At 51.4% G+C, this 14,463-nt stretch overlaps 3 protein-coding genes across 6 annotated transcripts in view; 2 read left to right on the top strand and 1 right to left on the bottom strand.

Annotated features, from left to right (window-relative positions):
- The window catches only part of LOC137859132 (lipase member M-like), a 51,675-nt gene that overhangs the window by 32,977 nt on the left and 4,235 nt on the right, over positions 1–14,463 (bottom strand). The window lies entirely within an intron of this gene.
- LOC137859138 (lipase member M-like) lies at positions 5,667–11,129 on the top strand. The gene is made up of 9 exons (XM_068687819.1): positions 5,667–5,771; positions 6,850–6,967; positions 7,622–7,820; positions 8,468–8,577; positions 9,048–9,193; positions 9,561–9,707; positions 10,004–10,075; positions 10,434–10,499; positions 10,700–11,129. Exons 1-9 carry the CDS (start codon positions 5,667–5,669, stop codon positions 10,931–10,933), a joined length of 1,197 nt encoding a protein of 398 aa, XP_068543920.1. The 3' UTR covers positions 10,934–11,129.
- PAOX (polyamine oxidase) lies at positions 11,262–14,201 on the top strand. The gene is made up of 7 exons (XM_068687803.1): positions 11,262–11,438; positions 11,520–12,009; positions 12,111–12,310; positions 12,612–12,867; positions 13,128–13,240; positions 13,422–13,579; positions 14,053–14,201. The coding sequence occupies exons 1-7, from the start codon at positions 11,291–11,293 to the stop codon at positions 14,182–14,184; spliced, it is 1,497 nt and encodes a 498-aa protein (XP_068543904.1). The 5' UTR covers positions 11,262–11,290; the 3' UTR covers positions 14,185–14,201.

Raw genomic sequence — 14,463 nt, 5'->3', positions numbered from 1 at the left:
ATCTTGGAGGGACTGGAGTCCTTGCCCATCTGAAGCCTGTTGTTTTCACAGCTTGAGCTTTCTCTTGGCAGAACAAGGATGTCTAGGCACTGTGAGGGCTGGCAGCTCCCTGGGAGCTGGTCAGCAGAAAGATGAGGGGGATATTTTGGGCAGCAGAGCCAGGTTTCCCCAACCAGCCCCTGTCCCAGAACCTCCATCCAGCAAGGGAACAGAGCAGGATGGTGGCCAAGTGCAACTAAGACTCATCAGGCAAGTCCACAGTGATGACATAGGTGCAAGATTAGCCCCAGACAGCAGCCCATGGGTCGGGGTCCAAACCAGCTCAGTCTTTCACTCTTAGACTTCACAGCCTGGCATGAGGTCTTCACCATCCCAGCAAGTGTATTCATGGCACAGTAATGCTCCCTTTCTATTCTCCAGGGGTGAGCAAAGGAAAAAAACCTCAACCATACACCTGCATATCTGGAGGGTATTGCTCATTTAACCACTTAGCTTTCTTCCAGATTTTCTCAGGAAAAGCAACTCATGATCTGCTTGTGCACAGTGTGCCAAGCAGGAATGGCTTAAAACATCCCATTCAAAACACAGTAATCACATCATATTTGCTGACCTGTAATTTTCTATTATCGTCACAGCCAATGTAAAAGAAGCAGCAGGCTCATGTGCCTTTGTGTGGAGCATATGGTCAGCTCACAGGGCTGTGTCCACATCAGGGAGGTGGTGAGTGCGTCTGCTACGGAGTCATTCCTGCTTGAGGATTATGCAGAGGCACATGCCTAAAATGAAGATGTGCTTTTGTAAGTAATCCTAGGATTGTTTTAGTATTTGCTTTAAGCAATTTACTGGCCTACGGTGCTATTTAGAAACTGAATTGTACGGAGATTAAACTAGGACAGGGTTTCATCAAGCCATGTCATATGGTGCACTGCCTTTTCATGTTTCTCTGATCCTTAACCGCAAGCCTGAAAAACATCTCCCGCAGTCACTGGCATTGCTGAGTAGATTCAGAGTTTTTCTCATTTGAGGACACGTAGATTTCTTGGTTTAGTAACTATCAGCAATTTCTGTGTTATTTACAAAGTTATTTCTGAAACCTCTTTCAAGATTGCTAGATGAACGCTTGGAAGAAAGAATGGGTTATTGGTCCTGGAGACTTGTATTTTTGTGCATTGGTACATTAGACAGATGGGAACAGGATGAAGCCATGGAAAGTTACGTTTAGCCAAAATAATTATGAGACATAACTAATTCCAGTACTCTTCATTAGCCTGAGTAGGTCTCTGTTCCTGACTGCTGCAACTCACCCTGGACTCTGTTGTGTGGGTCTTGTTACTGCTTCCTGAAGGTCTCTGATTGCCTTGACCCTAAGTCAGACTTTCTGCAATACATTGAAAAACAGGCCCAAGAGCACTAAAATGCCAAATTTGAAAAGTTAATATTTTAATAATATTTTGAATTATTAATATTAATTTATTAAGTTTTCTGAAGTTGCCCAAGTCTGTTCATAAACAAACCAAACTATTTCAATGTTAGACATGCTTTAAAATCAAGCGTACAGTTAAGAGAGATCAGAAAAGTACAAGAAGTTCAGGATTCTTCTGGATTCACCTGAGCAAAGAAACAGGAAGAGAGGTGAGAGAAATCACTGGTCACCATATTACAGTTATTTTGCAATAAACCTTAAGAAACATGTAAGCTCTTGTTGATTCAGTTTCACTACTGTGTATAAAATGATTGCATGAACAACTATAGCAAGGTGTTGTGAAAATAATTCATTGTTTCATCAAGCTTGACTGTGCAACTCTAACATGGGTAAAGTCCCTATTAACTGTTTAATCAGAGATACTGGTGATATACCAGCCTCATGGAGGGGCTTTAAACTAGAAGATGTACAACTAGATAAGCAGCACTTTCCTTATCAGATTTTTCACTCGAGCAAGGTTGTTTAAGTTTATTGTGACGGAATTATATTTATCTGGCTGGGATTACAGAAGAGTCTGTCATTCCTAAAATCAGGATGATACTGTCCTTCCCAGCTCAGGATGCCAAGACCAGACAACAGCTAGTTAAGCATCTCCCTACTTGTGATTTGCCTACCCTCATGATTGGTAAGCATTAGCAGGTAGAAGGTAACAACCAGCACATTGGACATACTACCTGGAAGCTGTTACATGTGTGAAAGCACCAGGAGAATTGACAAAACAAGAGTTAGAAGAATGGTATGCATTGATCTGGTGTGCATTGATTGCCGAGGACATGATTAACACCAATCACTCTCGTAAGCACTGAGGAATGTGTTGCTTGCACCCTGATGTGCCACAGAGAAGGTGACTCACTGGCAGAAGACACGCGCCTGACAACAGAACAACAGCAGAGGAGATACAGTACATCTTATGGGCTGTTTCTCTTCCTGTTATCCCAAGAGGATGACAGGTTATAATCCCAAACAAGAAAATGAAAGATGCCCATCGTTGCCTAACACTTATGAAGCCTTAAGTAAATAAGATGCAGAGCCAAAACATCACACCACAACTTTTGTCTTCTAAAAGATCTTAGAGGCCTGTCCTGGAAGGAGTTGGCCTGGGTGCTCAAGAGGAACCCAGAAGGCATACTGACAACTCAACAGTGGCAACCTTTGCCTTCCATGTCACCCTCTGGTGAACTTGGCCAGACCGCTTGGACACACACATTTTGGCCCTGCTGAGAGTGTGTGTGTGTGTTCATTGGTATGGTTTACTTGCTTAGAAAGTCAAGTAAAATGTCTTTCAGTTTCTAAATGCTCTTGAGTTTTCTTAAGTTAGATCCTACAACAGTACTGTACAAATATTCCATGAGTGTGATTATGTGTTTAATCTTAAGATGCTCATGATAGTCTACCCAATATTTGCTTATGCACCCTACCAGGTATTATGAGGCCCTGGCACCGTAGGTTCATACCAGTGACGATTCACAGTTCTGTCAAATGTACATGCACAGCAGTGTCATGACAGTGTTGTTCTTTTTACCCAAACTTGCACCTACCTGTCAAAATGTTCAGCTCTGGTCCCCTAACCTCAGAAACCTCTAGGGTCCTCATTTCTTCCTTTGACTAAGCTAAACAAGAATTTCTCAGTAAAAAGCTAGCTGCTTTTTGTTTGCAACTTCTCTCTTTCCTACCATAGATATGGTAAGTACCAGTGCTAAATGCTACACCAGCCACAGTACGGATACACCACTCTGGCAGCCTTGTCTCTTGGCCAGAGGACACTGGAGAATTCCCTGCCAACTTTTCAACCTCTACTAGTCACTACTGCTAGTATCTAGTACCTCCACCACATAGCTAGTACCTAGCGGAGGCAGAAAGCACATAGTGGAGGCAGAAAGCACCTAGCGGAGGCAGAAAGCAACAGACATGACAGTAGATGAAGCAGCTGACTGTACAAGTAAAAGGTGAAGTCTGTCTTGATGCCGTTGAAGGAAACCAGAGGGTAGTATAGAGCAACACAGGCCGGGTGCTGGTTTCTCCATCCACGGGACATTGTTTAAACACTCTTAGGATGGATGCTGGAATTGTCCTCTACACGACTTGTGAAGTTTATCTTATATAGTGAGACTTTGGTGTTCACAAGAGGGGGAAGACACTTAAGAGGCACAAATATGGACAGAAGTGAGGTAATGAAACAGCAAAGGCTTTCGCACACCTGTTGTGGGAAAGTTGTACCCCCACACATAGCTCTTTTCAGTCAGTGTTGAGCACTGATAAAAAATTAGTCTTGTGGATGGAGTAACCTGTGCATGTTTTAAAGAAGTGTGTCAGCTGAGTGTGTTTCACAACTCACAGACTGTTCCTGGGCTATGGCTGGTATGAATATTAGAAGTCAACCTAATCCTTATCCAGGAAATATACATGTAAGCAGAGCATCTGGTAGCAAGACAAAGGCTTGGACTTTTGGGTGGCTACAGAGCACCTACAGAAAAGCACAGGTTGTAGCATCATGGGCTGCAGGTGGAGAAAGAGCATCTTTGCTCTGTGTAATACACATCACTTCAGCCAAACAAAGGCATTGCACAAGCTCTCCTTCTCTCTGCAGTCCATTGGCAAGATGCTAAGGTTGGTGCTTTCCCAGAGAACATTGCAGAGGTTTTGCAAGTTGCCAGCTGCAAATACAATACTGCTTGGGCCTAAGAGGTATGTAGAGGCTGCCTGGGCCGCTGACACTTATGAAGGATAGTGTAATGGCCTAGTGTTTTCCACCCACACAGCCAATGAAGTCTGGCCTGACACTCACGCGCGAGGATGGAGAGGTCAGCACGCTTGTGTGGCCTCATGAATCTGGTAGAGAGACAGACACAGCTGCTGTTTGTCCACATCATTTCATGGGGTCTGTGTGCACAGGTAGTGAGAGCAGCCTGAGTCTTCTCCTTTCTCCACAATACCTTCTAAGAGGCATTCCCATGGGCACACGGGAGTTAGGAAATGACCTTTTCGAAATGAAATATTTGGATGTTTTTTACTGTGGCTATCATCAGCTTAAGATGAAATTCCATAGCTGAAATTCCTTACTGCGTCACCTCAGCTGCTTCTGAAAACGTAATCCGTTGCAAGCCTGAGAGTTATGACCACAAGACCAAGTGGAGGAAGTTATCAAAGATATGACCCATGCTCACATCCCTTAATTGGAGGACACATGATGTGGTCCAGCGTGGTGCCAACGTAGCAGGGCTCTGACACAACACACTCCTTTTAATGCTGGTGTTGATAGAGCTGCCACCATTCCCACCACCAGCCTGATCAGATACGACAGTGCGCTCTGCCTGGTAATGTATTTTACTGTAATTCAGATTTGTGTTGGAGCTATCCTAAGGGTGAAAAAGCGTTGAATGTGTTTTTTTTTTTTTTTTTTTTTTTGGTTTTTTTTTTTTTTTCAGTAACTTATCTCTAGGTATTAACATAGAGAGAGTTATTGTGAACACTGGGACTATTTCAGAGGGCAGATATGTCTCATGGTGTGGGAGACCCACTGGGAGGAGGATGAAGGAAGGTAGAGAGAAAACAGATGGCTGGTGATTTGAGAAAACAGACTTGCAGCTCATGTGACTAAGTAGAAGTTACACTCAAACTTTTAATAGACTGGTGAAGCATTAGAAATCACATATAATATTAACTGTGTTACGAATATATCTTTGTTCAGGGCAAGAGATTCTAAGGTGATCAAAAACCTTCATTTTTATTTTATTTTTTTTTTTTTATTCAGGCAACACTTATTTAATAAATAGTCTTTCCACAAGTCTCTAGTAGTTTCAGTTCATGGGACCCTTGGTGGCTTCCGTGTGCAAAAGCTAAGCAGTAAAGACACAGCAAAAGTATAGATATGTGTTTCTTTCGTAGTTCAAATTCTTATTTAGGATTAATTCCCTCCATGTGACAATTGGCCCAATGGTATTTTCCATCACCCTAGTACTTGCATTATATCATCTTTTTATGATTAAAACTTCAAATGGGTCTTGCCCAGTTCCCGATCCAGCCTGTGTGGAGAAGCATGGAGAGCCCTGCAGGGAATCTAAATGAAACATGGAGATGGGAATCCCCTTTTCTTCCCCAGCACAGCCTGTCATTTGTGATCTACAGGTATACAGTTATTAATGAATAACAATAATATAATAATAATATTTTACACAGGTGCAAGATGTGGTTGTTCATTGCAACTTTGTTTTTGACACAAGCAGTTGCCAACTCAGAAGATGTCATGGAGCACACAAAGGGTGCAAATCCTGAGACAATCATGAATATTGTAAGTTCAGGAGAAGCCTGAATTTCCTCTCTGTCTGAAGGTTTGCAGATATGTAGCTAGGGGAAAGAGGATTGCAGAGGGATGGAGGGTGTGTGTGGAGAGGGCTTGTGTAGCTGTGTGTGCTGGGTTTGTACAGCTGAGTAGTATTATGCTGCCTCAAAAACACCATTAACAAGCCCTGCTTCCTGAATGAATCTTTTTCCTCCCAGCACTGAGTGCAATTATAAGCAGGTCAGTTAGAGGAGGCAGTAATCACAATGTGGATTGGATCAGATTTCTTCCTTGAGGGTAGAAAGTTTTGCACACTCCTCTTCTCCTTGTTCAAACAGCTTGGCATTCTCCCATTCCCCTTAATGAGGCTGGAGCTCAGCCAGGAATTAAAAGCCCCACAAGTGAGCCTAAAACGGAGCCAGCGACGGTGGTGCTGCACCAGGCACAGGCTCACCAGCACACCAGTCTGGGGGTGGAGGCACCAGGGCAGGGCTTTGCATCCAGACCCCTGCTGGCCCCACTCCCAGCTGGGCCAGCACTGCAGATCCAGGAGGCTGCACCTTTAGATGGACTCAGGAGTTTGGCAATGAAATTGCTGAAATCAGCCTCTTCCAGCAACCATTTGAAAATGCAAGCGTGGCAATCTGTAGGCTTGATTTCACTGGACTGAAATGTCCCAATCTGTTGAATTTTCAGCATAGATAAAGCTTTGGCAGAGCCACATGAATCCTGTGAAAAATCCTACGGAGCTTGTCCTGTTGCCGCAAGAGGCACTTCCAGTCAGCCCAGCTCTGCAGGATGGATATGCCCACGATCTTATCTGCCCCGCCAGCTGGCTCAGAGCGTGACATGACATGTTTTGCTGCTAGTATCAGTAGCCAGTAAGCCCTTTTGCTTTCAGCCCTCACTTTTGGAGGAATCCAAAGACACGTGCTGCATGTTGCAGCTGGGCCATGCTGTCTCCTGACCCTGAGCAGCCCCACTCCTGCTCAGACACTGCCCGTGCCTCCTCATCCCTTGCAGACATCAGCGTTTGGTATTTTCAAACATTTGATTGGTTTTTCCACCTTGTTTTTTGTTTTCTCAGAGCCAAATGATCTGCTACAAAGGGTACCCCAGCGAGGAGTATGAAGTCCTGACTCGTGATGGTTACTATGTCATCCTGAACAGAATTCCTCATGGGAGAGAAAAGCCTGGAAATGGAGGTATGGTTCTGTTTGGCAAGGAAGCCAGCAAAAAAAAAGGCATAACCCACTGATCAGCTACCTGAGATCTGTGTGAACGGATGAAATTTATCCAGCTAAGGGAGTATACGCTGTTAAAGCTAAAATACTAAATCCATGGCACTTCTCCAATTTGCAGCCGAGGTTTTGCCAGCCAGCAAATGGGTGCAGCATGGAAACCTTTTTTATCAAGCAGCAACTTGGCTTCAAGGCTCAGAGGGTGCAGACATATCTTGGGATAATTTAGTTTTACTTTTTCCTCCTAAATCCGTGACTTTGGAATCTGTACTATCCTGGGGACAGGCCTGTAGGCCTGAGCTTTTACATGGTTGCTGTGAGCTGCCCGTGGCCACGGCACTGAGGGGATGGGCATGTTGGACCAGAAGGACTTGGGAGAGACAACAGCAGCTCTCCAGCTTGAGACAACCAGGATAATAGCCACAAGACAACTACAGCAGAGATTTCCTAATGTCCCTGATCTGATGTCTTACTCCAGGCTTCGTCTTCTCAAGACGTCATAACAACATGCATTGCATGTTGTCTGACCATGCAACATGGAGGCTTTCTTAGCCTGAATTTGGGTTAAGTAGGGGGATTCTGTTTCAATGAAACATGCTGTTTCTCTTTCAAATCCAGGCCCCAAACCAGTTGTGTTTCTTCAGCATGGGCTACTTGGTGAAGGCAGCAACTGGGTTGAAAATCTGTCTAACAACAGCCTTGGCTTCATACTAGCAGACTCTGGCTATGACGTCTGGCTGGGAAACAGTCGGGGAACACGCTGGTCCCAGAGACACCAGCATCTTTCCATTGATCAGGTTGAATTCTGGGATTTCAGGTAGGCTGGAGTGGATTACAAAAGCTGGCAAACTTTCCCATCTGTCACCAACCTCTGGGCAGAGGTGGGTGCCTCCATGCAGGCAAGTCAGAGCATATAGTCCCAGACATGGCCTCCCCCAGACCTCCCAGTGGAAGCTGGAGGCAGGAAGGCTGGAGATACCTGTGCAAACCCAGCTTGTGATATGGTGCCAGCATCTCCAGGCAGTGGGGTGCTGCAGCCTCTGTAGGTCTCCACCCTGTGGAGACATCAGCTTGCAGTAGACAAGCTAATAACGTAGGTCTGCATTTCACCATATCACTCTAAAAGACACATGGGCAGGAATTCTTGAGAAGCAGAGCAGGTGCTGGCACCCTGACCTGCAGAGCCAGTTGTGGGTCTGCAGAGCTGTCATGTGTTGCACCTGAAATGCTGTGTTGCACTGCTGGCTGGGGTCTGCACAGTTTCCCAACTACAGTTATGGGAGGACTAAGCCTCTTCAAGGAACGATGAGGCCATGGCAGGAGAGATGCCTTTGGACCTCATGTAGTTCCACCCACCACAGAGCTCTTCTTGGCCATGAGAATTTTCTACTGGAAAATTACCCTCAGATATCAAAGCCTTCTGTATATGTACCTTGTAACTGACATGCTATTCCTGTATTGCAGTTTCCATGAAATGGCTATGTACGACCTCCCAGCAATGATCAACTTTGTTCTGCGGAAGACTGGCCAGAAGCAGATATATTACGTGGGCTACTCTCAGGGTGCCACTATTGGTGTGTTAGAAAGGGTTGGACACCACCTTTCTCTCCACAGCAGGGCCCGTACCACCTTGAAAACAATAATTTTTCTATATGTGAGCAGAAATTCTAGAAAGGTCCCATCTTTGTGGACAGCCGAGCAGGCACACGAAGGCAATGTCCAGAAGGTCTCTTGCAGTGAGGAATCCCTCAGCAGCAGTGCTTTCTATAAAAGAGAACTGCAAGGACCAGCATGCTCCAGAGCAGTAGGAAAATTTCTTGGTGACCTCAGTAAGCTCCTGAAAATCAAATTTCAGCCCAGAAAATCGAATTGCAATGTTCCACACCAAACACAGAGTCATTTTGCATGGAGGTCACAGTTTGTGCTTTCTGATGAAACACGCATTGTTGTTGTTTTTTTTTACCAGCTAGGCCACCACATGTATGGGAGGACATAAGAGAGAACAAAGACCAACAAGTCTCATAGTGTTTTTCTGTTTTCTCAGCATTCATAGCATTTTCATCCATGCCAGAACTGGCTCAGAAAATCAAAATGTTTTTTGCCCTGGCTCCTGCAGTGATAATTACGCACGCCAAAAGTCCAATCATGAAAATGTCATTCCTGCTTGACAGACAATTCAAGATATTTCAGGTATGAGATTGGTCCCTACTCTACTCCCCTGAGCTCAATTTTAGTGACAGTGAGAAACAAATCCAGTGCTTTCAACCCACCAGAGAGGTGGAGTGAAAGAGAAGAGGCAAGAACATCGATTTCCCCAGCGTGCCTTCCACCAGCACACAGGCAACACAATGTTCAGTGACCTGCACACATCCCAGCAGGGTGGAGGGTAGAGGGAAGCAGGTTTTGCTCTCACAGGCACCCTGTGCAGCACATCCCCTCACAGGACAGCTCGTGGGGACACTGCAGGGCTCTGGCCAGCTGGGTTGCGGGAGACAGGCTGAGGGGTGGGTGCAGAAAGAGAAATGCAAGCAGTTATCTTTGCCCTTTGTTTCCCCAGCTCTTGCTGGGCCAAACGGATGCCTCACTGCGAATGAGGAAGCTCTGGAGATTTCTTCCTGATCTATGCAGGCACCCAGTCTTGCACAAGCCCTGTGCCACCCTGTTGTTCCTGCTGGGAGGCTACAATGAGAAGAACCTCAACATGGTATGTGTGCCTCTGTACCCCTCTTGCTGCCACCCCAAAAGGAGAAGTCCACAAGCTTTCTGCACTTGCACTGCTTGTCCCCAGGAGACATGCTGCACCTCCTGGCAGTGCAAGGAAGCACCACAGCCGTGCCAGAGCAATTGATTTTTAATGGAAATTACATTTCTGAACCTGAACCAAGTCTATAGGCAGCACAACTCAGCAGTGGCTGTTTTGGAAAATGCATTGTCTGGCAACTGTTGTCTTTGTTCCTAACTATTTGCAAGGAATGATATCTTGAATGTTTTTCCCTGTAGACCCGGCTGGATGTATACACAGCCCACTATCCTGACAGGACATCTGTCAAAAACATGATACACTGGGCCCAGGTAGGTTCTCTGAAAGAGAGCAGAAGGACACTGAGTGTGTGAAAGTAAAGTCACCAACACAAAGTTCTCTCGCAGCACCCTGCACACAAAACACTGCTGGCGAGAAGGGTCACACAGGTGCAAGGGTAGCACCAAATCATGTGCAACCCATTGCTTTGTGAACTTGGACACAGGAGGTCAAATCACCACCCCTGTACAAGAGGAAGGTCCGGTTCTGTGGGGATGCTACCCCACTGTGAAACACCAAGCACCCTCTTGCAAAGGAGTCCCTCAAGGAGGCTTTGAGATGCAGGACTTTTGCAGCTGCACTCAGGGGCCCCACTGCGCATCTCACTGCAATTTGGTCCTCTCCTCCCAGGTGATGACCTCAGGAGACTTCAAAGCCTTTGACTATGGTAGTGAAAACCAAGCCATATACCACCAGGTAGGAGGAGGCTGCAGCGCTGGTGTTGGGAGGAGGGAGGTGGACAGGTGGCAGGGGCGGGGGCCGGGGAAGCCCCCCTGCGTTCATCCCCCAGGATGTCCCCATCCAAAACCGCTGCCAGCTTCACACCGAGTCTGTCCCAGGTGTTGCAGGGCTGGGTTAGCTTGTGGGGGTTCTCAGACGTGTCTGTGTCTCTCCAGGAGACACCTCCCTCCTACCAGCTGGAGAAGATGACCGTGCCCACTGCAGTGTGGTCAGGAGGTGAGGACTGGGCAGCCGACTGGAGGGACGTGCACCTGCTGCTGCCCCGCATTGCCCACGTCGTCTCCTACGTGCACATTGCTGACTGGAACCACTGGGACTTCATCTGGGGTTTGGATGCCCCCGCGCGCCTCTACAGCCACATCCTGGCCCTGATGGAGAGGTCCCGGTAGAGCAGGACCTGGCTCAGCAGGCCAGTTGCATCTGGACACGGGGAGGCTGGGGGCCGGGAGCAGCCCCTGTCTGTGGCAGAGAGGAGATGGATGGAGCCAAGCCTTCCTCAGCCGCCACAGGGGGCTCGGGGTGGATGCGGGGAACATGGGGCCAGCTGCCAGCGGTGCCACCGCCAAGCCGCCTGCTCCTGCTCTGCACGCCCCCACCCTGCTGCGTGCTGCAAAACCCATACCCGCACATACAGAAAAACAAAATAAATATAAATAAATAAGCGAACACGAGCCGGGGCTGTGGCGCTGCCGCAGCTCCCCACGGCCACGCAGATCCGGGGTGGCCCCGGAAGCGGCGCGGGCCCCATGGAGGCCGGCGGCGGGCGGCGGGTGCTGGTGGTGGGCGCGGGGCTGGCGGCGCTGGGGGCGGCGCAGCGGCTGCAGGGCCCCGGCGCTGTGCGGCTGCTGGAGGCGGGGAGCCGCGCCGGGGGCCGCATCTGGAGCCACCCCTTCGGTAGGGAGCGGGGCGGAGGGGTGGAGGGGGGGGGGGCTCCGAGCTCGGGAGCCCCGCGGTGAGCCCGTCCCCCTCCTGCAGCCTCGGGGCTGGCGGAGCTGGGCGCGCACTGGATCCACGGGCCCTCGGAGGGGAACCCCGTCTTTCGCCTGGCCTCCTGCTACGGCCTGCTGGGGCCCGGCGCTGCCGAGGAGGAGAACCAGAGGGTGGAGGCCGGGGGGCACCCGCTGCTGCCCTGTGTCACCTACGGCAGCTCGGGGAAGGTGCTGAGCCCCGAGCTGGTGAGCAGCACCCGAGCCCTCTTCTCTGAGCTGCTGGGCTCGGCCCAGGCCTTCCTCCGCGCCAAGGAGCTGCCTGCTGCCAGCGTGGGGCAGTTCCTGCGGGCAGAGCTCGCCCGGCTGGCCCCCACCTGGGATGAGAATGAGGACAGCAAGAGGCTCCGGCTGGCCATCCTCAGCACCTGTCTCAAGCTGGAGTGCTGCATCAGCGGCACCCACAGCATGGACCTGGTGGCCCTGGGGTCCTTTGGGGAGTACACCTCGCTACCCGGCCTTGACTGCACCTTCCCAGGGTAAGTGTAGGGCAGGGAGCAGAGGGGAGCTCCTGGTGGGGTCCCACACAGGGTGACCAAGTGGGGCAGGCAGGCATCCCGGCTGTCATCCTCTCCCACAGCGGCTACAGCAGCCTGCCCGACCGCATGCTCGCAGCTCTGCCTGAGGGCACCGTCCTGCTCAACAAGCCAGTGAAAACCATCCAGTGGCAGGGGTCCTTCTGTGAGAAGGGGGATGTGGCGAGGATCTTCCCTGTCCGGGTGGAGTGTGAGGACGGTGACTCCTTTCTTGCTGACCACGTCATCATCACCGTCCCACTGGGTGAGACCACCAATTCCCTGCCCGGCCCATCCCTTGGCACCCAGTCCCTGCCCCACACCACGAGGGGATGTTCCTGTGCGCTGCTTCTGGCTGGCAACGCTGAATATGGGCAGGATTGGCCTGAGCCCCTTCCCAGCCTCCCCTTCCCATGGACCATGAGGATAAAGTATCCCAAACCCAAGTACTGCGGCCCTATCCCCTTCCCTGGATGCTGCATCACCCTGCTGAGCCCCACTGCCACCCCAGGCTCAGTGAGCACCTGGATTGCAGTGGAAGGAGCTGCCTGATCTTTTCTCTGTAGGTTTCCTCAAAGAACACCATCACGACTTTTTCCAGCCCCCCCTGCCCACGTGGAAAGCCGAGGCCATTCGCCGCCTGGGCTTCGGCACCAACAATAAGATCTTCCTGGAGTTTGAGCAACCCTTCTGGGAGCCCGAGCAGCAGCTCTTGGAAGTGGTGTGGGAGGACGAGTCACCCCTTGCAGAGCCCAGCACTGACCTGGAAGCCAGCTGGTTCAAGAAGCTCATCGGCTTTGTGGTCCTCCAGCCACCAGAGCAGTATGTGGCTAGGCGCTTCAGCCCCACGCTGTGGCATCTCTGCGGTGCTGGCAGGCAGTGCTGTGTTTGGGCACCTTCAGCACAACGTGAATGAGCATCTTGGTCCTGTCTGTGGCGTCAAGCCTTCACAGAGCTGCTGTCACCTCTGGCTGCAGCACAGTGGGAACGGTGGTGTTCCCAGGGCAGAGAGGGCTCTTGCCTGCGCGGAACCAGCCCCATCGCCTTCCATCCTGACAGGTGCCCTCCTCTCCCTCCCCCAGGCTTGGGCACGTCCTCTGTGGCTTCATTGCTGGGAAGGAGGCGGAGTACATGGAGACGCTAAGTGATGCAGAGGTTCTCCGCACCATGACCAGCATTCTCCGCAAGCTGACAGGTACCTGCTCCCCTACCCACTGCTGCCCAGTGGGGCAAGGGTGACTGCCTTCAGAGATGGAAGATCCCCTAAATCTCCATGCAAGAGCTCCCAGGCTGCTTAGGCAGAAAGCTGGGGGACTCTCCCAACACCCAGAGTGGTGATGGGAGGACAGGTCTCAGCTTTGTCCCCGTGTGTGTAGGGAACCCAAGCCTGCCTGCTCCCCGGAGCATTCTCCGGTCCCAGTGGCACAGTGCACCCTACACCCGGGGCTCCTACAGCTACGTGGCTGTTGGCAGTTCAGGGGATGACATTGATGCGCTGGCCCAGCCTCTGCCTGAGGACGCATCAGACCCCAGGGTAATTATGCTGGGAAATGGCGGGTGGATGGGACCCATGGGACAGCCGCCCTGGTGCTGTTCTTCTGACTGGGCAGATGCGCGGGGATGGGTGGCCACAGGTGGGAACAGGGTACCCCAAGAAGGACAGGGAGATGGCTTCTGCTCTGTTCAGGAGTCTACGACGCTAGAGTCCTCCCGCCAAGCTTCAGGGATGAGGGGGGTACCCCATTCCCATACACTCCCATACACTTTGGGGATGTGCAGCTCCCCCTCGCCCGCTCCCCAGCACCCTCAGGCCACGCAGTATTCCTCCTGGGCCTCTGCCACAGTGCCTGCGGCGCACAGAGGTGCCCGCCTCCTGCTCTCCGCACAGCACCCCCCCCCACGCCGGACCCCGGGGACGGGAGGCCTTTGGGTCCTGGGGGAGCTGTTTCAGGGGAACCCCCCCCCCCCCCCCCGGGAGCTCACCTCCCCCCGCCCACCTCCCCGCAGCCGCTGCAGCTCCTCTTCGCCGGCGAGGCCACCCACCGCACCTTCTACTCCACCACGCACGGGGCGCTGCTGTCGGGCTGGCGGGAGGCCGAGCGCCTCAACCGGCTCCCGCGAGCCGCCGAGCCGCAATAAACCCGCCTTGCCGCAGCGATCCGAGCCTCCTTTATTGAACCCGGCGCCGCCGGGGGGGGGGTGGCCGCCCGCGGGGCCCGCAGCGCCGCTAGTACCAGTTGGTGCTGGCGATCATGAAGCGCACGTCGTCCAGCGGGGCCGTCGCCGTCGCCGTGGCCGGGCCGGGCTGCGGGGCGGGCTGCGGGGCGGGCTGCGGGGCGGGCGGCTGGGGGGTGGCGGCGGGCGGCTGGGGGGCGGCGGGGACCGCGGGGGGCGCCCCTCGGGCCCCTCCCGGCCCCG

This window comes from Anas acuta, chromosome 7 (assembly GCF_963932015.1).
Source record: "Anas acuta chromosome 7, bAnaAcu1.1, whole genome shotgun sequence".
NCBI classification, from domain to species: Eukaryota; Metazoa; Chordata; class Aves; order Anseriformes; family Anatidae; genus Anas; species Anas acuta.
This window is presented reverse-complemented; position numbering and strand designations above follow the sequence as displayed.